General features: G+C 35.4%; 2 protein-coding genes across 3 annotated transcripts; one reads left to right on the top strand and one right to left on the bottom strand.

The window, feature by feature from the left end:
• Window positions 1-1,157: 1,157 nt before the first annotated feature.
• On the top strand, window positions 1,158-8,071 carry si:cabz01074946.1. Its single transcript, XM_039609909.1, has 11 exons — window positions 1,158-1,576; window positions 2,639-2,863; window positions 2,949-3,056; window positions 3,335-3,622; window positions 3,819-3,926; window positions 4,190-4,267; window positions 4,831-4,899; window positions 5,967-6,050; window positions 6,254-6,304; window positions 7,347-7,390; window positions 7,485-8,071. Exons 1-11 carry the CDS (start codon window positions 1,540-1,542, stop codon window positions 7,521-7,523), a joined length of 1,131 nt encoding a protein of 376 aa, XP_039465843.1. The 5' UTR covers window positions 1,158-1,539; the 3' UTR covers window positions 7,524-8,071.
• Window positions 8,072-8,213: 142 nt separating this feature from the next.
• On the bottom strand, window positions 8,214-13,762 carry LOC116332714. 2 transcript variants are annotated; one of them, XM_031755765.2, is made up of 7 exons: window positions 13,646-13,762; window positions 11,782-12,087; window positions 10,647-10,916; window positions 9,493-9,597; window positions 9,330-9,388; window positions 9,126-9,200; window positions 8,214-8,926 (listed from the first exon to the last, which is right to left on the bottom strand). In XM_031755765.2, exons 1-7 carry the CDS (start codon window positions 13,716-13,718, stop codon window positions 8,849-8,851), a joined length of 966 nt encoding a protein of 321 aa, XP_031611625.2. In that variant the 5' UTR covers window positions 13,719-13,762; the 3' UTR covers window positions 8,214-8,848. The 2 variants fall into 2 exon arrangements, with proteins under 2 accessions (XP_031611625.2, XP_031611633.2); XM_031755773.2 differs by having other exon boundaries at window positions 10,665-10,916.
• Window positions 13,763-19,535: the final 5,773 nt, after the last annotated feature.

Genomic DNA, 19,535 nt, shown 5'->3' with positions numbered 1-19,535 from the left:
AAAATGAAACCCAGTGTTAAAAAGAGCACAATTGTATTGTTACATTTCTGAAACTGAAGCAGTAGAAATGCACACTATGCTTAGGTGGTGCAGACATTACACCACCACCAGCCAGAGTTTATCTAGCCCTGTGCTATGTCTGTATATGGGGGTCAACTTTCATTGGTTATGAGTAGATGAATCTATAACACTAACTAGAGCCTGGTTGTCTTGAGTAATAACAAAGGCATTAGGATCTTGAATTAAATGATGGATATGATTATGTGTCTTTTGTCATTCAAAGATGTCTTTTTTTTTTTTTTACACTACAGATAGTCAAGTCACTGTTGAACAGTTTACATTTTTATCAGTTGTGTTTTGCTGTCACTTTGTTGTGCTGAAATTAATCTCTAACACTTGTCTCTACACACCACAGTCTTTTAAGTAAAGACTATTTAGTCTTGAAAAAAAAAGTATTAAATGATGTCAGTCAAACCCAATGTGTGTCACCAGATGTTTGAGTTGTGGGCGGGCTTTTTTTGGTCTGAAAAAAGGAAGTGAAGCTGACATGCGTAGTAGTGTGTGCGCCCTAACATGAGGTGACAAATTTCCACAGCCATGAGATTACATGTAGCTAAAGTTGACTGTAATTTGCCATACTACGGAAGAATAACCTACAATAATACACAATACAAATGCTGTACAATTGAAAATGGAACAATAAAATACATTTTACAAAACTGAAAGAAAGAAATGTAAAATGTACCAAATAAAAGATGTTGGTAACTTTGATAACGTTCAATATTTGGAAGATAAGTGATGGTCATGTTATAACAAGAATATGTTTTTTTTATGAAAAACTTCAGGAGTGAAGTATTTTTGTAGTAAATTGTATGATGTGGCTTCCCCAGCAGAGAGAGTGGTGATTGGAGCTGACTTTAATGGGCATGTCGGTGAAAGTAATTGGGTGTTGGGCAGGTATGTTGTTATGGAGAGAAAGAAAGACAGATGGTAGTGGATTTGCAAAAAAGGTGGGGATGGGTGTGGTGAACACTTTCCAGATGGAAGACAGAGTGAATCAGGAAGTGCAGAGGACAGCTATAAAGAGGATAAAGAGCAGAAAGGCAGATGACAATGATACCTGATAAGGCATCATGCTTTTCAACCAAACTCATCAACACAGTTTGCTGATTGAGACAAAGAGTACTTTGACTGATTTTCAAGAACAAGGGTGATGTGAAGACAGGTCACTGAGATGAAAATGTTAAGTTTTTTATTGGGCGTGACCAGGATAAACAACATTAAAAGTAAATACACCAGAGGACAGCTCAGGTGGAGCATTTTGTCAAAGTTAGAGAGTCAAGGCTGAGATCGTTTGGACATATTCAAAGGACCGAATGTGGATATATTGGACAAAAGATGCTAAGTATGGAGCTGTCATAAAGGAGGAAAAAGGCTGGTTCGTTGTAGTGGGGGTGGTGATGATACCGCTTGTCGGAAAGAGGAAGAAGCAGCAAATACAAGTCATAGCGTTTCGACTTCGGCTTCACATCAGGGACCATGAAACTACAGACCCTTTTTATTATTTGCTTTCAAGGTATGTCCTGTGTACATTATCTTAAGCTATTTATCATCTACAATTGTGCCAAGATAAAAAAAAAAAAAAGCTAAATATTTCAAACGATTATCATAAAAATTAGTAACTTTACTTGTTACTTTAGGTAGAAGTACAAAACTTGTGAATCAATCGCCTTAAATGCTGGACATAGATGCTCACATTTTATCATTTAATTATTGATCCTAAGAAAAGTGAGTATAGTGGAACGGTTTTCTGTTGTTCGTATTAGAAAAAAGAGGGAAGTTAGATCAACTGGTGCATACACCTCATTCACGTGGCTTTATTTCCGGGTTATAGAACTCACTGTTACTCTTCTCAAACTGAGACTGCATACCCATATGTTTAGTGTTTATTAAAATACGTTCCTATAATGCATGTCATTAGCTTGACCATTTCAACTTTGGTTTTGGAAATACTTTGATGTTTATGGTAAAAGATTATATATTCAGAACTGTATTGATATCTACCCTAGCTTACCCTTAAAAAAGAAAATGTCAGATGTATATCAGATGGAATTTTTGTGACTATCAGTTTGACCCCAAAAGAAAACTATCTCGACAACAGATGATCAATATTGCCTGCTTATCAATGAAAGTACTGCAAATACTGCTAAAAAAACCCCTTACCTAACACGTTCGTGTAACTATAAAAACACCTCTTAAAAATAAGAGCCTTGTCATTTATTGTACTGCTGCACATTCCTTTTGTCTCTTAAAAGGAGGAGAAGCTGTTGATATTTCTCAATTATTTCTGATCAAGATTACCACATAATTATGTGACTGACAGCTGTCATTATCCATTTTATAATATTTTATGATACCTTATTTAGAGACCGAGCAAATGAAAGCAAACAACATCTCTTGACTCTTGTAGTGGAGTCAAAATGTTTAATGTTTAGTTTAAGATTCTTTAAAAAAAAAAATAAATAAAATCAAAGGTTAAGAGTATTTAGGGGAGTGCTTTCCCTTCTTTTTTTTAGTGTTTAACCCTGTGAGACAGCATGCAGTTGTACTAAATGTTTTTTCTTTTTTTTAACAATAGTACTAGGTGTAAAAACAGCAACAGTAGCTAAATCATTTCAAGTCTTTGGATACCTTGGAGAAAACATCACATTGCCCTCAGGAGCCGACCCATCATGGAATCTCTTTAGAATTGAATGGTCAATATTCACCAACACCACTTGGATTGCCACTTATAACAATGGGGAAAAGAACACCAGATATATTCCTCAGTACGCAGGGAGACTCGCTCTTAGTGAAACATCAGGTAACAGAAAATTGATCACCGTTTTATTGCAACAGTATTATAGTGTTATTTCCTTCATGTTGTTTAAATTTATTTTATCCTACAGGTAATCTAACAATTCACCACCTGAAGGAAAATGATGCCATGGAATACACTGTAAACCTCCTCAGGAAGGGTGACAATGAAGTAAACAAGATTAAACTCACAGTAAAACGTAAGTGACATGTCAGTAAAACTAAAACTAAAATCAGTTATATTTAGATTTTTTTTTGAGTCAGTGCTTATTTGTCTTATTTTAAAGAATAGCAGCACTTAATGAAATACTACAAACTTTTCTTTATTTTGAGTGCATTCATGTTCCATAAACATCAAATCTAGCAGTTTGCATTCAAATACACTGCTTGGTTTAAAGTTAAGCTAGGCAGTCTTGCATTGACATTTTAGAATCTTTTCTTTATGTGAATTCATCATTTTCACTCTCCATCCTTGCAGAAAAGCTCCAGCAGCCATCCATCCAGATAGTCACCAGCACATCTGTAGAAAGTGGCTGTTTAATGGTGGTGAACTGCTCTTCTCTGGATAAGGGTGTTAACCTCTCCTGGAGTGTTGAACCAGTCAGTGTGCTCACCATCAACAAGAGTCATCCCAGTGACAGCTCTGCACAGCTTTTTGCATTTGTCAACACCAAAGAGAACTCTACTTTTACCTGCATCTCCAGCAGAGATACAGAGAGTGTTTCATCTGAATCTGTAACACCAAAGTGTGATAGTAAGATCTGTGGTAAGTTGTTGAATGGGACACATTCTTTAACATACAAGCATCAGCTGAGATGACGATTAAACAAAAGATGCATAATCCAGTATCTGATACTGGTAACAATGCACCCTTACCTTGAAGAACAGTAAATTTAATCAGAGAAACCACCTGACACAATACAAGTCACATTTCTGATTATGTTTTTGCTTTCTCCCTATAGTTTCAAACTGTACAACTCCATGTTCTCCTACGACAGTGACACAATGGTGGCCTTTCATTTTGTTCATCGCCCTTGTTGTAATAGTTTGTTTATTTTACCGTTATGCAGGTAAGAGGAAAACAAACAAAACACCCCAAGAAGAAAATGTTAATTCAGCTTCCTGCTTTGTGTGCAGTCCTATAAAGAGCAGTCATTATTAGCCATAGGCAAGTTTAGACCTTTTTCAGGTGCTCAGGCACCCCTAAGAATAACTAGTAATAAAAATCATGTATTTTAGTATTATTTTCTGACACTATTTTCTAAGGTTATATTGTGTCAAGTCATGATAGAATGAAAACTTGTTTCAATGTCCAATGTTCTTGATGTTACAGTGAAATCCCACAACCTGCGGGATGATTTGTTAGTAAAGACTCAGACTTGTGTTGCTTGGCTACAGAGAAGACGAAAAGGTAATTTCATAACACAAATTGGTGGTGCAGATATTAAGTGTGCAACAAAAAAGCCTCCATACAAGAGAGGAATAAGTTATAATAGTGACTGGTAGAAAACCACCACACTCAATGATAATAGGGTACACAAGGTTTATTTCCCCCCCCTGATGCAGACTAGTGGCTGAAGACATAGTTCTGGCCTGCAATCCAAGGCCCCCACGTTCAGCGTTATTATCCTGCTTAAACAGGAAAAGCTGGTCACACAGAAGAACAAGCAGCCAATCACATATTAATCTTGCATCTTCCTGAGAAAGTCTTCTTGCCCACGTTGGCAAGCATTGCATTGTTAAGGAGTGGGTTTCCATACCAGATCCTGGAAATTCAAATCTCAAGCTCTTCCTCTCCTGATCTTGAATAATTTCTTATGGTTAAATACCTCCTAATTACAGAGTAAGCTTTTCCTCCTTATAGCAAAAGTGCAAATTGATCTGATAATGTGAGGACAATGCTATGACTTATAAAGTAGCCAACCTGTTATTAAAATAATTAATGTAATATTATATTTTGTCATATTCTATTAGAATACATTGTGTCAGCACAAAGAAGGAAAAATGAGGAGGAAAAGACTGGACAAGTACAGGAAGAACAAGGTGAGCAAATGGGTAGATAGTGAAGTTAGGTGGAAAGACGCTAATTATTTTTCATAAACTAATATCACATGCATTTTATGCATGCTTTGTGTCCTTGTAGCACAATGATAAAATGCTGGTGGACATTCTAAACATATTGATATGAATAGTAGCAGTTTACAGGATTCATATCATTCTAAAGGCCTTAAACAGAATGGCTACCACCACAGGTGAGTTTAGAGTTTAGACTCCTTTATGTTGTGTTCTTGATGGTGCAGTGCACTCACACAGCCTGCAGCGTGGCTTAATAATTCAGACTTATTTTTATGAATGCTGATGATGAATTCAAATCAAATTTAAATTCAAGATTGAAGAAATCATTGAAGAAATTGAAGAAATCGTTTCATAACGCAAATCAGTGGTGCCGATTTAAAATTCACTTTAGCTGAAATATAGCAAAAGTGCAAACTGTTCCTATAATACTACTACTACTACTACTACTACTACTACTAATAATAATAATAATAATGATAATAATAATAATGGATTGCATTTATATAGCACTTTTCGAGACCCTCAAAGCGCTGTACAATTCCACTATTCATTCACTCTCACATTCACACACTGGTGGAGGCAGCTACAGTTGTAGCCACAGCTGCCCTGGGGCAGACTGACAGAAGCGAGGCTGCCATATCGCACCATCGGCCCCTCTGGCCATCACCAGTAGGCGGTAGGTGAAGTGTCTTGCCCAAGGACACACACTATAATGTGAGAACATTACTATGACTTTTAAACTGCCTGGTTTTCAGAGCCATTCGTCTGGTGTTATATCGCTAGTTGCCCGCCAAGGAGCTGATGTACTTTATAATTTTACTTTATTATTTTAAAAGTCTTTTCCATTCTGGTTAAATTGGGCTTCATTGTTTGTTTACAGTAAAGTTTCAGATCCAGGTCATAGAAAGTCAACAGGATGTTACCTGTCAATGGCCAGCAGCAGCTGTACTCATTTTGAATAACTAGAAATTGATATGGATTAGGTTATACCCTTTATTAGGTTGTAAATTCTGTTTCTCTTACATTTAACTCAGTGACAGCACTAAGACCAAGCGAGGAAGAGAAGAGAAATCAGAATGAAGACAGCAATGAGAGAGCAAGCGAGGAAAAAGAAACAAGTAAGAGTGGACATGCACAATTGAGTGAACAAAAGGAGCTTTAATGCTATTGCAGCATCTATTTCATTCACATTAATTAATGAGGGTTTCAAGGAGTATGTTATGCTGTATACAAATGTGGATCCCCAACCTGCTGTTATAATAATTAACATATATTAATTATTATTATATATTATTAATTATATTAATTATATTTTTTCTAGTTCAACACAAGGAGGTGAACAGAGAGCTTGTGCAAGAGCAGGAAGAACAAGGTGAGCAAATAGGCTGATAATGAAGTTAGGTGACAAAAACAAAGATTTCTGACAAAATAATTTTACGTGCGTTTAATGGATGAACTACTGGGAAGCACACAAAGGCTTAAAAGATACCAGCGGACATTTTGCTAAGAATTCTAGTGGCAGGGTGATTTTGTATTGGATAATGCTGTTTTAACCGCTTAGTGACTTGCCTGCCTACCCTTTGTTGCAACTTGTTCTTTAACTTACTTTGGATAATTTTAGTCAACATGACTGGGGCTTTGAGTCTGTGAAGGTTCTCAGTCATCCAGGTCATCGTAGTCTAAGGAGCTTGGAAAGAAAAGAAAAGTCCAGACGCTTTTCTTTCCAAGCTCCTTAGATGACTGGGGCTTTGCATATTGCTATTGAAATGAAGTTTATAACTGTGGAAAGAGTTGACTGTATTTGCAATCAGCATATGCCATTAATGTTAACTGAAAACACTATATGCATGACATGATGACTGGGAGTTTGAATTTAAAAACAACTCATAACGTTGATTTCACTGAGACAATATGACAATAAGAACTTTCCTTTAGAACAAATCAAATCTGCATGTGAACACCCAAATAGTATCTAATAATGTACCAAATTTAGCAATGCTCAGTGATATGGTTACTGATACATGAACTCACACATTTTAACCTTTTTTAAAAAAAAATATATATAAGTGGCCCAGCAGTGGTCCCATTTTACAACAGCTCTTTAAATGACTAATTTAATTTAATTTAATTTATTTGTGCTAGAGACATGGGATATTTGGTGTTTCACACACGTGCAAAGCATTCACAAATTACTGTTGTCTAATCACAGAGAGAAAAATCAGCTCTGCCTAGATTTTACCATGTATGTTTCACATTACCTCAATTTCCCACGAGTTTGATTGAGAGAGAAAATTCAAATGGTTCCTGAAAATCCTGATCAGAATTATTTCTTAATTGTATGGCCTAAATTACAAAATAAGTTCAGGTGGCCTGTATGATACTTGGATAATAAAGGGCTAACCTCTATTTTCCAGAAAACCTTGGTATTGCTGTGTATGCTAATGACTGTACTCTAAAGGTAAGTTTCAGTTTTATGTAGTTGCCAGAATTCATGACACACTTCTTTTGACCAAATAATAATTTTCTTTCTGCTTAATTATACATCATAACAGCCTCTTGAATGTCACATCAGCCTCACAGAGAATGCCTGAACAATTGCAAAAACACAGGCTGAAGAAACCCACCACATTCAGAAAGAAAAATCTACAGAAGATGGACACAGTTTAATGGACATATCTGGTACCTAACTAAGAGAGTTTTAAAAAAAAATCCGCTGTCATAACTCAGACTGACCAAAATATGCACAGCGATCATTTTTTTATGTTTACATAAAAAAATGAGCAAACAGAGAAAAATTACAAAATTAGTCATTACTGTATAGGTGCTCAAGATGCTGAGATCTCAAGTATTTGTTTGACATTAAATTATGTGCTATTTTCTGCCTTATTTTTTATATTTCATTGTTATGTCACATGTGAATTTCTCTTTCTCTTTTTGCTATTTTTTGTACAGATGTGAAAGGCAATGTAAGATACAATTGTAGCCACTCGTTTTTATCCATGTTTCATTATTTCATTTTACTACATAAAACAGGTAATTTACCTTTGTTTATCATATCATATCTTAAAATATGAATACACATTGGTAAATAAAGGTACAACCGTGAGTAAATAAAGATGGAGAGGAATGGGAAACATCATTCTATTCATAGTTTTCTTTCTGGACTACTGTTGGGATCGGGAATGTTAAAATCATTATTTCTTGTCATTTCTTGATAATTTTTTGCATTCTTTTTAATGGTCGTAATCTATGCCTACTAGGGAGTCATTTGCACATTGGTCACAACACATTACTTCTTCCGGTTATATTACTTTATTCATTTTTCAATGAATTTATCAATTCTGCAAAATAGAGGTGTGTGTAATTTCATCAAATGCTTGTATGCGTTCCGCTCCACATCACTACAAAGTTGACGCTTATGCTAAATTGGATCAGCCAGAGTGACATATGGGGAATAACACTAACAGGGTACAACAGATAATATTGCTAGTCAGGGAGGTTTGGTCAGGCAGCAGAATTATGGGCTGTGCTATGAAGGAGATTCAACCCTGTGTGCACAGAAAGGTTTACAGCAATGTATTGGTGTGAAATTTATTGCTAGAACTAATTATTAATTAAAAATTACTAATAAAAAAATTCAGTCACATTAATGCCATTAGAAGAAAAAAACCTCACAATACTCTGTATTTACAAAATATTTACATTTATCTTACAACATTAACAAAAAAATAGTAAATATAGTATAGTAAATATAAATATAGTAAACATGTTGCTTTGTTCATTACGATACTAGCTTTGTATTTTCTTAGGCTGTCCATATTGTAACTGTTTTTATAAAAAATGTTATAGTCCACATTTTTTATGTTTACATAAGAAATGAACAAACAGACAAAAATTATACAAAGCTGTACATCATCTATGAAATGTCTTGGTAGGGTGACACTGAAGGCTTCCTCACACGATTAAGCTGGATCTTGTCATAGACAGTCTGAGGCTGTAAGAGTCACAAAAGGTTTTGACATTAACCCATTTTACAAAAATTAAAAAGTAAACTATAAAAATGTGGAGAACTATATATTCAACATAAGGTAGGCAAAGGTAAATTGAAGCCACCTGCATTACCTATTGGAATATTTCTTGATAACAGATAATTAAGTCTCACAAGAATCTCAAACACAAAGTTTTGCTCTTACCCCAGGTTTAAGTGAAGTGGCTCTGTTATCAATGGTTTCATACACCGAGCAAGGCTGCATGGTAGATGAAGTCCCCTGAGAGTGGACAGAGACAGCTTCCTTAAAGTAAAACTTCATTCTAAGAATTTCAGAATTTAATTCTCAGAAACACATAATTTTCCTATCAAAACGTGTGCGCAAAGAATAATGTGTAAGCATACTCACATCTTCGTTTGTAAGCTCACCAATATCAGCATACACAGTGAGGTCATTTGTGTCACTTCCTGGTTACAAATGGAAAAAATCAGGTAAACTGTCAAAATACGACGTTAATATTATGAAGCAAAAAATATATTAAAAAAAAAAGACATATTCAAGAGTTTCTTACCAACATGTCTTCTTTTGCAGCAACAAACTCCTACGATTATACTGATTATAATGACAAGCACCAGACATCCACCAGCTACACTCACAAAAAGGATTAAGTGGTTTTCTGCAAATAAGGACATTGTGTATGTTGACAACAAGATTTAAAAAAAATAACCAAATTACCTGACTAAGAAAAACAACTTAAACAATGGCAACAAAATTATTACAAATAATATCATTTTCATCGAATGATAATTATAACTTCAGTGTCTAACCCCATATTCAGCGTCATCACCTGTAGTGTTCTGCAAAAAGTCTTGATCCACCCCTCATTTTTTTTTTACATTTTGCTTCCAATGAGACTGATTTTTTTTGAGTGGTCCTGAGCAATAGTTCTCCATGCTTCTGACCAAAGGGTCTTTCAAAGTAATTCTATGCTTTTGCACTCATTTTCAGTCCAGTCCTTGTACCTGATAATTTCCTTAGAAACTTTCTTGTTAAGCCACTTGACTATGACCAATGAATCATCATTCAAGCATAAAAAGGCACCTCAAGGGACCAGTGTTATAACATACAACTTAAGAAAGAACCCATTTTAAATGAGAATAATAGGCATTTTGTTACTAGCAGCCTGTTGAAATACATATCATGTGTTCCCATTTCCTTGGTTGAATATTTGATATATTGTATTTTTTTGATTCTCAAAGAGCTAATAGCTGGACACTTGGCATATCTCAGCAAATGCAGTGTGCCCTTAAATAATTAAAGGACAAATGGACAAGTGGAGAACAAAGACTAAAGACTGAAGACTAAAGAAATGACAAGAAACCTCAGCTAGAAGAGTTCAGGCTGTGCTGAAGAGTAAAGGTGATCATCACAAATAATGACTTTCAAGCTTGTTAGGCTTTTAAAAACTCGTTTTTGCCTTATATACTATATATCCATTTATGTTTGCACATTTCAATCTATTTCCCATTTTCCTACAACAGAACAGAACAACAGATAAGACGGTTGACTCAAGACTTTTGCACAGTCCTGTATGTTCTATTCATCCTGCTATACCATTTCACAGCTTCACAAGACCATGCTGGTTTTAGGGATTGCATCAATATATTGCGAATAAAGAATACATCATATCCACTTGTTATATGTCCTACACCTGTTGGACACTACCTGTTTCTTGTTGTGTACCTTTGCTGCACGTCACTGTTTGAAATGCAGACTTCTCACTGACATGATTGGAAACTGTGCAGGTGACATTGGTCTCTCCATCCTGCTCCCTGATGATGTATTGTTGCCTGGGACCAGTAAGTGTTTGTTTTCCTACAGTCCACTTGTAGCTGACATCACCAGTTGCGCTGCACTCCAGCAGAACTTTACATGATTCATTTGAGGAAATCCAGGTAGAATTGATTTTTATGACAGGCTGTTTAGTTATGGGCTCTAATGAGAAAACAGAAGGACAAAGAAAGTCTGCGTCAGGTCACCTTTTGCATCAGAGCTTAAAGTAGATGTTTGTGCAGAGTACTGCAAGTTTATGATATAAACTTAGGCCAATCAATAACAATAAACTTCATTAAATTCAAACAAGTATTGTTCACTACTGTGTCAGCTGGTCACATCTAGTTTAAACTTAAACTTAAACTTAAAAGCTGTAAAATAAACCAAGATTTAAATAATAAAATCTAATAATAATAATAATAATAATAATAATAATAATAACCTAATAATGAAGTCTTTACATGATTTGTTTGAGGAAATCCCGGTACTATTGGTTATTAAGACAGGCTGCTTAGTTATAGGCTCTAATGAGAAAGCACAAAGATAGAAAATCTGCCACGTCACCTTTTGCATCTAAACTCAAAGTATATTTTTGGGCAGAGTCATGATAATGTATTTTATAAATCTAGGCCAATCAACAACATCAAATGTCACAAAGTTCAGACAAGTACCTTTAATTAAATTCATAGACAACAACAAACAAAAGCAGTATTAAATCTATAACCTAGACAAAAGACAAAAAAGATGTGCAGTAAAAAAAATATTGAAGTTTGGGGTGGGGGAAATTACAAATGTCACATTAAATTTCACAATGATTTACAATTATTAGTATCAGCTAACAGCTATGGGCACACAAACCTCAAAAATTTTTTAATTAATATGCACAATCTATATATACCATTGGTACAATATGACAGTTGACAATGCTCAAATATAAAAAAGAATAATTAAAATGAAAGAAAGCCAACCGCATAAGTTTTTAGGGTTCTTGTTTAAGTGAAACAAAGAAGCAAAACAAGTCTCTTACCATGAACTTGCAGAGTGATGGTGACTGAAGGCCTTTGCTTGTTATTCAAGCCTGAGATAAACATGAAATCACCAGAATCTTGAAGAGTCAGTTTTCTCACTGTTAAAGTAAAGTCTGTGAGGTTCAGCTCTGATCTGTCCTTAAATGGAGATTTTTCAAAAACACCCACATCTTTGTCTGCAACATTTATTCCTCCATATCTCCACGTTGCCACGGTCACACCTTCAGTTGGTAAGCCTGATGAAAGCTCCACAGTATCTCCAACTTTTTTATGAATGACATGTTTTCCACTGGAAGCCTCCACATCTGAACAAAATACAGAAAAAGAACAGTATAATCTTTATGAAACATCACTTAGTTCAGTTGAATTCAATTAGTGAGTGAATGTGAAAAAAAGACCAAACTGCCTAAAATAACATATTCTCTTGATATAGAATAGAATGGAAAGTGTGATTGTAAATGCCCCCCCCATAAATAAATGAATAAATAAATATATAAAAATAATTTAAACATTTAATTGAAGAATGAATAAGAACAACATACCTGAAGTGACATTTTTGATATGAGCGACCTAGCATAACTCAATATAGTTAACTATAATGTAGATATATAAATGTCTATATAAATATAGAAATTTATATATGCCATATGTGCATATGCGTATATCCATATATAAATACACTCTATGAACAAACACCATCTAATATTTTTTTAATTAGATCAGTGAATGAATAACAAACAAACAAACTGAACTTATGGAAATAAAATATCTTTCAGGAAAACGGAATTAGAAAAAAAGGTGGCCGTTAAAAGTCGTTGTTCATTAGTAGTGGTTTCTTATGACTATAATAAACATTTAAACACAACAATAGTCTTTGTAAAGGTTAAAGTTACAGTATTTTGAACAAAAAAGTGGCACAACCACAGAATTCAGGCTCTACATCTGTCCTCTGTGCTATGAGCTCATCACTTTCGGCCAGTATTGCTGTTACTGGTGGAGAGTACTCAGGAAATACTTCTGTTGCTTGTGTCATGTCTGACTCACAACTTTTTCCATAGCACTATATTCAGTTCCTTTGTCCTTTCTAGTCAGAAAGGACTTTTTTTTTTTTTTGCTGTGTTTACTCTAAACTGAAGAGAAATAGCACTTGGATCTACATCTCCACTCATCTACATCTGCAAATTTTCTGAAATGTGTCCACACCCCCATTCCTGTCAAAGTAATTAATGCATAGAACTGTACTGTATGAGAATTAATGCATAAGCACTTTAAGCCTATAATTATGTAGAAAGTATATCAACACCTACAAAAAAAAGCATAATAAAAATACAGGAAGCAACAGAAACAGAAAGGGTGATTAACCCTTCAGTTGTTTTAAATAGAAATAAATTGTAAATAGAGGGAGCAAGAAATCTGCAGTAGCAAATATGCAAACCAAACTGAAAATTTAAAACTACAAGATATAACAGTTTCACTATTCATGAAGTTATTAAAAAATAAATACTCAAATGGGGATAAGACACTTCTAACAAATGGTGAGCACAGTGAACATGCAACTTAATCAGGAGAAAACTAACACTCTTAGAATATTTAAGCATTAAAGAAAATTAGAGTCTTTTTTTCTCTTTAGAATGGATACTCATGTTATTATTATAGCTTTAAAGCCACCACAACATTTAGTAATACTGCATTTGAAAGCACACAAGACAAATACACTGGAAGTGTCTTCCAAGGAAGACACGCCACTTCTCAATAGAAGAAGAAGTTTTGACCTACGTACTCTACCTTAACCATGTATCAGAGACAGAGAGGCAAACAAATATAACACATGTCACAAAGATCTGAAAGCACCAGTGTACTTACAATGGAGGCAGACCCAGAGCAGCAGCACAATGATGTGTACGAAGCTACGATAACAGAGTCGACCACCAACCATCGCTGTGGGGAGAGGAACGACGTCTGTTTCCTCTTCTTGTCTGTCAAACTTCGCAAGTAAGTGCAGAAAAAAAATGAGAGGGCGGAGAGTGGGGGGAGGTTTCTGTGAACACAGAAGCAGAAGAAATGGTCACATCTGATATACAGCAAGATTAAAGTAGGCACACTATTAAAAAATACAGCTAGAACAAATTAAAAATGAAAGTTAAATAAAAACAATTTAAGAGTATTTTCTAAAACACAATTATACAGTTATATTGTACCACAGCATTGCTTGTTGACACAAAAATTTTAGATCACAGAAAGTAGCATGTTCAAGACCACTAGAAAATGCTACGAGCATCAGATAATAGCAATCCTTGGTCCTTATTATTGCAATTCACTCCTACATTGCATTAACTTAACATTAAAAACCCTGCATTTACTGCTACAAACAACTGTATCTAAGCTAGATGTGAAGATAAGATGAGAGATTAGAGTCCTTTTCTAATAACATTTCTGCAGGAAGAACATCACCACATCCTGTCCCCAGATATTTAAGAAAATGGATTCAGATAACGAACTGTAGAGTCTGCTAAGTCAGCTTGTTTAACCCTAAGATACATGCGTAACTGGACGACATACTCTTCCATAAGTGGGTCAAACATGTTTCCCCCAAATTGTGTGGAAACTATTCAGGATATTGCATAGGGGATGTGTGCATCACATACCCAAAGACCTTTAGGCCACACTTGATGGGCTTGTTTAGGATGTAGTGTAAAAATCAGAACCTTGCCCTGAATGGCACAAACTGTGCATCTACAGTGAGACAACTGGGGATGAATCACTGTCTAAATGCTGAATGTTTGTGGTCGACAAAATATATATTCCTGACAGTCACAGTGGATAAGAATAAAAGGTTCCCATGAGAGGAAATGAATGCAGGTCATTGTTGACCCATCTACAGAAGCTTGGGCTAGTAATACAAAAGACTACAATTTTGTAAAATGTACAAAAGCTAAGTTAAACACATTAAATGGCATGATATGTTTTTTGAGGAACAGGTAGATAATGAAATGATTACAACTTAACATTAATTAGATATTGCAAGAAAACAACCTCAAATTTTGACACACTTATGCATCTTAGGGTAAAATAAGCACCAGCTTCTGTTTCTTATAACTGCAGTCTGTATATCCTGTATGTATATATCATCATTCATAGTCTGCAAAAATTAAATTGGATAAAATTATAAAAAAAACAAGTTGTTGAATATTTAAACACTGCTGCTAAGTGCTGCTTTCCTCTGCATGTCATGTAAATGTGAATATGCATATTTTCTCATTTCTGCAGTGCCTCTGTCTGCATTTGCACGATGAGGCCTATAATAGTATATGCCTTAAGCAGAAGTTATGGTTCTGCGGGGACTTAACACAGGAGGAAGTGAACTACCCATCATCAAGATAAAACTCATTTCTATGCAGCCTGCTCAGAGAAATTACATGTAAAGAGGATATATGACCATGCTGACCTGCCTCTTCTGTCCTGATTGATCTGACATGCTCCAGTCAACATTTCCAAATTTTGAAATATTCCTTACCTGGGTTCCCTTGAATCACTCTGTATCTGTGTGAAACCTATGCTAACTTGTCTTCCCAAACTACATGCTTTTTGTGTGTCAAAATGAGGACCCACATGCAACTGTGAGAAACTGCCAAAACTAAAACTGTGCTTTATTTCAAATCATTAAGTCCAAAAAATGAACAACAGTCACAAAAGCTAAACAAAAACCAGTAAGCTTACTAGTTCTCAGAGTATCTCAAATTTATAGAATTTTCAAGTATTTCTCTGGAAAGTTTGGACTAAACCCTGGTGGTGGTAAGGAGTGGGAAAGAGGCTTTTTTAAAAGGCTTGGTAGTTACTTATTACACTATAGTGCATTTTCTCCAAATTCAATCAGTTAAAAGGTTATATAATGACCACATATAAAGGATATTTTAAATTATATACCAAAAAATGAATAGCACTGCAGACGACATTGTGATATATAGAGAGAGTAGGGAGCAGGTGGAAGAGGTGGGTGCATGCACTGGATAGAAGAGAAAAGAAAGTGAGTAGAAGCAAGACAGAATACATGTGTGTCAATCCAAGGAAGACAAGTGGAAAGGTCAACATGCAAGGAATAGATACTAAGGGCAGATAAGTTTAAAAGCCTGAAGTCAACCATTCATATCAAAGGACAGTACACAGAGTTGAAGAAGTGTCAGGACACAGCCGAATCTTGACAAGAAGAGAGTGGAGGCAGATAAAAGTCAGGGCTGATTTTTGATTTACGAGGGACAGCAGTCGCAGTCAGCTTAGTTTTCAGATTTGTTTTCTCTTTTTCTCAGTATTCAAAGGCGTTTTCCAGTTATCTATATTAGGACCACTGCTTTTATCACTACATAAAAGAACCTTTGTCATAATTTATCAAATGCTGCATTCCATTTTTATGCAGATGGCATAATTATCTATTTTTCATCTCCTTTAGTAATACAAACCCTTAATGTTCAGTCCCATTTAACTCACTTTAATTTGGTGTCAAATCCTGGCAAATCCAAGTTCATACTATTCTCAAAGGTGACAGAGTTCTTATCTGCACTTCCAAAGAAAACCATTCACAGGACAGAAATTATAATATGTTAGAAGTATCTAGGTGTTGATATAGATCAGAATGTGTCATTTAATCCTCATATTTAAAGGCTTGTATCCAAGTTTAAAACTTAAATTAATTTTCATTTTTTAGCAATAATTCTGGTTTCTCTTTCCACTTGATCTTTGCAACATTTCTTTTTTACCTTTATTTGTTAAATTTTATTTGCTCTTTATGAATGCACCAGGCAAGTATCTAGAGGTTGGACATTGTCTGTCATTGGGATTTACGTTTCATTACTGCCTGTGAAAACTGTGTACATGACTGTTCTCTATATGCTGCTACTAAGTCACTGTCTCTGCATATCAGCAGACTCTCCCACTGGTTAGTTTTCATTTAGAAATCTCCTCTTGCAAACCCCACAACCAGTATAGCCTACGCTCTCACAATATAGAGAACAGCTCTCTTGGTCAGTGTTGCTGCTTTTAATGTCACTCTTGCAATATAAGTTTTTAAATTTCAACACCCAACATATCTCATTATATCACAAAGCCCTAATGAGAGAAAGTCAAATATTGTGCTTGCACTTTACATAATAAGGTTGATCTATTGTATTTTTAGCTTCAGATGAGTGTACGTTAAAGGTGAGTGCATCTTAACTGCAGCTAAGCAGCCAAACCCTGACCTCCAACAGGCATCAAAAGCACTGGTAAGCAGTTAGGGTTGTATCACATCTCATAATGGACAATTGCTGCCTTTGTGCTAATTTTCTACTTTAGTGTCAGCTTTGTGCTAAAACATAAGCACTCAAAGAAAGAGCCTGTGTGTGAGAGAAAATAATAATGTAATCTATTGCTTTACTGTTTATGCATAAAAAGAATATTGTGTAATATGTGTATTGCTTTTTTTCTAGTAAAGACCCAAGTAGTGATCACCATTTTTGTTGCAATGATTGCAACAAAATCTGTCATTAGGCTGTCAGTTTGACATAATGACAGTTCATGAAACAGAGCAATCCACCTTAAAAGATTCCAGAAGCTGCCCGTTGCCTTTCAGTGAATGTTTTTCCCCCCTATATTTGATCCAGTCCGACATTAGATTATGTTGTTAGCTGACTAATGTGTGTAAACTTGCCACCATAACTGTGGTTACATAACTACAGAAAAAAGTCACAGCTCAGTCATATCTGTGAAGCAAGGCATTAGTTTAGTAATAGCAGAGGTGGGAAGACAAAGACAGGAAGTTATATGATAGGAAATGCACAAGGAAAGATAAATACCAAAATAAAACAGGAAGCCAAAAACTCAGAAAAAGGAAAGAAAAAGATGTGGAAACAGAAAAACGTGAACAAAATAAATACAAGGAAGGAAATCAGTGAAACAGACCAGGCGACAAACTCAAATATTAACCGACACCAAACAGAACGCTACACACATTATTATACGTGTATAGAAAGTTACTCTTTATGATACTGTATGAGAATGCTTTTGCTAAACCTTATGGGGGTTATCCATATCTCTGTCAGTACAATAAACATAGTTTTAAGACATGTTTTACAGTTTTCTGTACTATAATCAGAAATAAGATGGACTAATATTGTCATGAGGGGAGTCTTTATTAAGAACCTGAAACTGTGTAGCTGCTGCATTGTCTCTTTGGCCAGCACCACTGTGGTTTTCCTGGTGTCACGTGTTCATGTGAAGCACAGAGAGCTTACCGGCAATGACTGAAACTCACAGTGTGGTGTTTCTAAGTGGTCTCTTCTCTAAATGTATGTGCACGCCACAAAGTTTAACTTCTTTTATTTTAATTTTTTTTTTTGTTTACTTCAAGGGAAATGACCTGTCTGTAAACACACCGGTCATGAAACAAAAATAAAGTTTTGATGCTTCCTGTTTAAAGCGTAGCGACACAAACTGCGTATAACACCTCCCACATCTGTGCGACTGACGATCAGTCACTGATGTTACTTCTCTGTAGATTAACATCTTTATGAGTTGTGAGCAACATTGTTTTCATACGTTTAAATTAACCCAGTTTCTAGCTTACTTGTCATATCTGACATATCTTCCTCTTGTAAGAGAATAAAATCTGAAAAATAAAATTAGCATCATTATTTTTTCTTAAAACTAGAAATAGTCTGGTTCAGTGATGTTAACAGCGGCTTTATGGCTGGAAACATTTGGTTAACATATCCACAGACACACATCTCACTAATTCTACTGTGGTTTACCAACACAACTTTGTACCAACACAACTTTGTAGCTGCACTGCATAGTTAGTTAAGATTAGGCTGGAGTTTATCGCCATCAGCACCATTACGTTTAAGATTTTTATTAATATGTCTCTAGACAGCTGATAGCCTCATAGGCTGAACTGACTTTGAAATTCTAATGATTTTCACTTTACAAGTCAATCCTGATCACGAAGGAGAAGTTAATAGGCCTTAACCTTTGCAAGTTAAGAGACACCATAGAACCTTCAGTATCACCCACTAAAAGATTTAAGTGTATGTACTTTTGACCCTGTGTGGATTAGAGATAAGTGTAGTGTTTTCCACATTCACCTAACAAGGAAAAGATCCCCAGCTTGATCCTGGGAGGAGACATTATTCCTTTGGAGTTGTGTCAGGAAAGGCAAAAATCTGCCAAATCAAACATGTAGAGCTACGTGGTGTGGTGACCCCTTATGAAGAAGGGAGGAGCTTTTTTTAAGTCGTTAAAGATGTATGCTGTCAAATCATTTTAACCAGGAAAAAGGACAGTTCAAAGAAATTATTCAAAGCCCAAAATTACCATGACATTCTTCACTATGATGAAACTTCTGACGTCAACTGTAGCAAGTAAGTAGTTCAGACATGTTTGTTCAAAGCCAGTTACTGTGTACGCTTAAAAGAGTCTGACCACGTCTAAATGTACTGAGGCCTCTTTGCCGCTTTGAGATATTACACAGTTTCCTGTTTTCTGAGATATGGTGAGGGGAATTGGATGACACAGTTGCTTTTTAAAGAAGTGATCATACCATGAACACTCCCTTTCTCTTTTCCATCACGTCATTTTCTATTTACTTTAAGCATCAAATTTCCCACTAGTTTGTGTATCCGATGCTTCAGCAAGATCAACTGAGCTGGTCAGCCTTTGAGGAAAATAACTGGTGAAAACCTGAAGTGTAACAGATATGTGGTTAGTGACATTTTGAAACAAGAAG

The sequence above is a fragment of the Oreochromis aureus genome, linkage group 3 (assembly GCF_013358895.1).
Source record: "Oreochromis aureus strain Israel breed Guangdong linkage group 3, ZZ_aureus, whole genome shotgun sequence".
Lineage (NCBI taxonomy): Eukaryota > Metazoa > Chordata > Actinopteri > Cichliformes > Cichlidae > Oreochromis > Oreochromis aureus.
Note: the sequence above shows the minus strand (reverse complement) of the source record. Positions and strands in the feature narration are given on the sequence as shown.

Coding starts and splice junctions, on each gene's coding strand:
- si:cabz01074946.1 (XM_039609909.1), top strand. CDS start 1,540: ATGAAACTACAGACCCTTTTTATTATTTGCTTTCAAG. Junction 4,900..5,966: donor ACAAGTACAGGAAGAACAAG/GTGAGCAAATGG, acceptor CATTTAACTCAG/TGACAGCACTAAGACCAAGC. Junction 6,051..6,253: donor AAGCGAGGAAAAAGAAACAA/GTAAGAGTGGAC, acceptor TATTTTTTCTAG/TTCAACACAAGGAGGTGAAC.
- LOC116332714 (XM_031755765.2), bottom strand. CDS start 13,718: ATGGTTGGTGGTCGACTCTGTTATCGTAGCTTCGTACACATCATTGTG. Junction 12,088..13,645: donor GCTCTGGGTCTGCCTCCATT/GTAAGTACACTG, acceptor TATTTTGTTCAG/ATGTGGAGGCTTCCAGTGGA. Junction 9,201..9,329: donor GTGAGCTTACAAACGAAGAT/GTGAGTATGCTT, acceptor GTCCACTCTCAG/GGGACTTCATCTACCATGCA.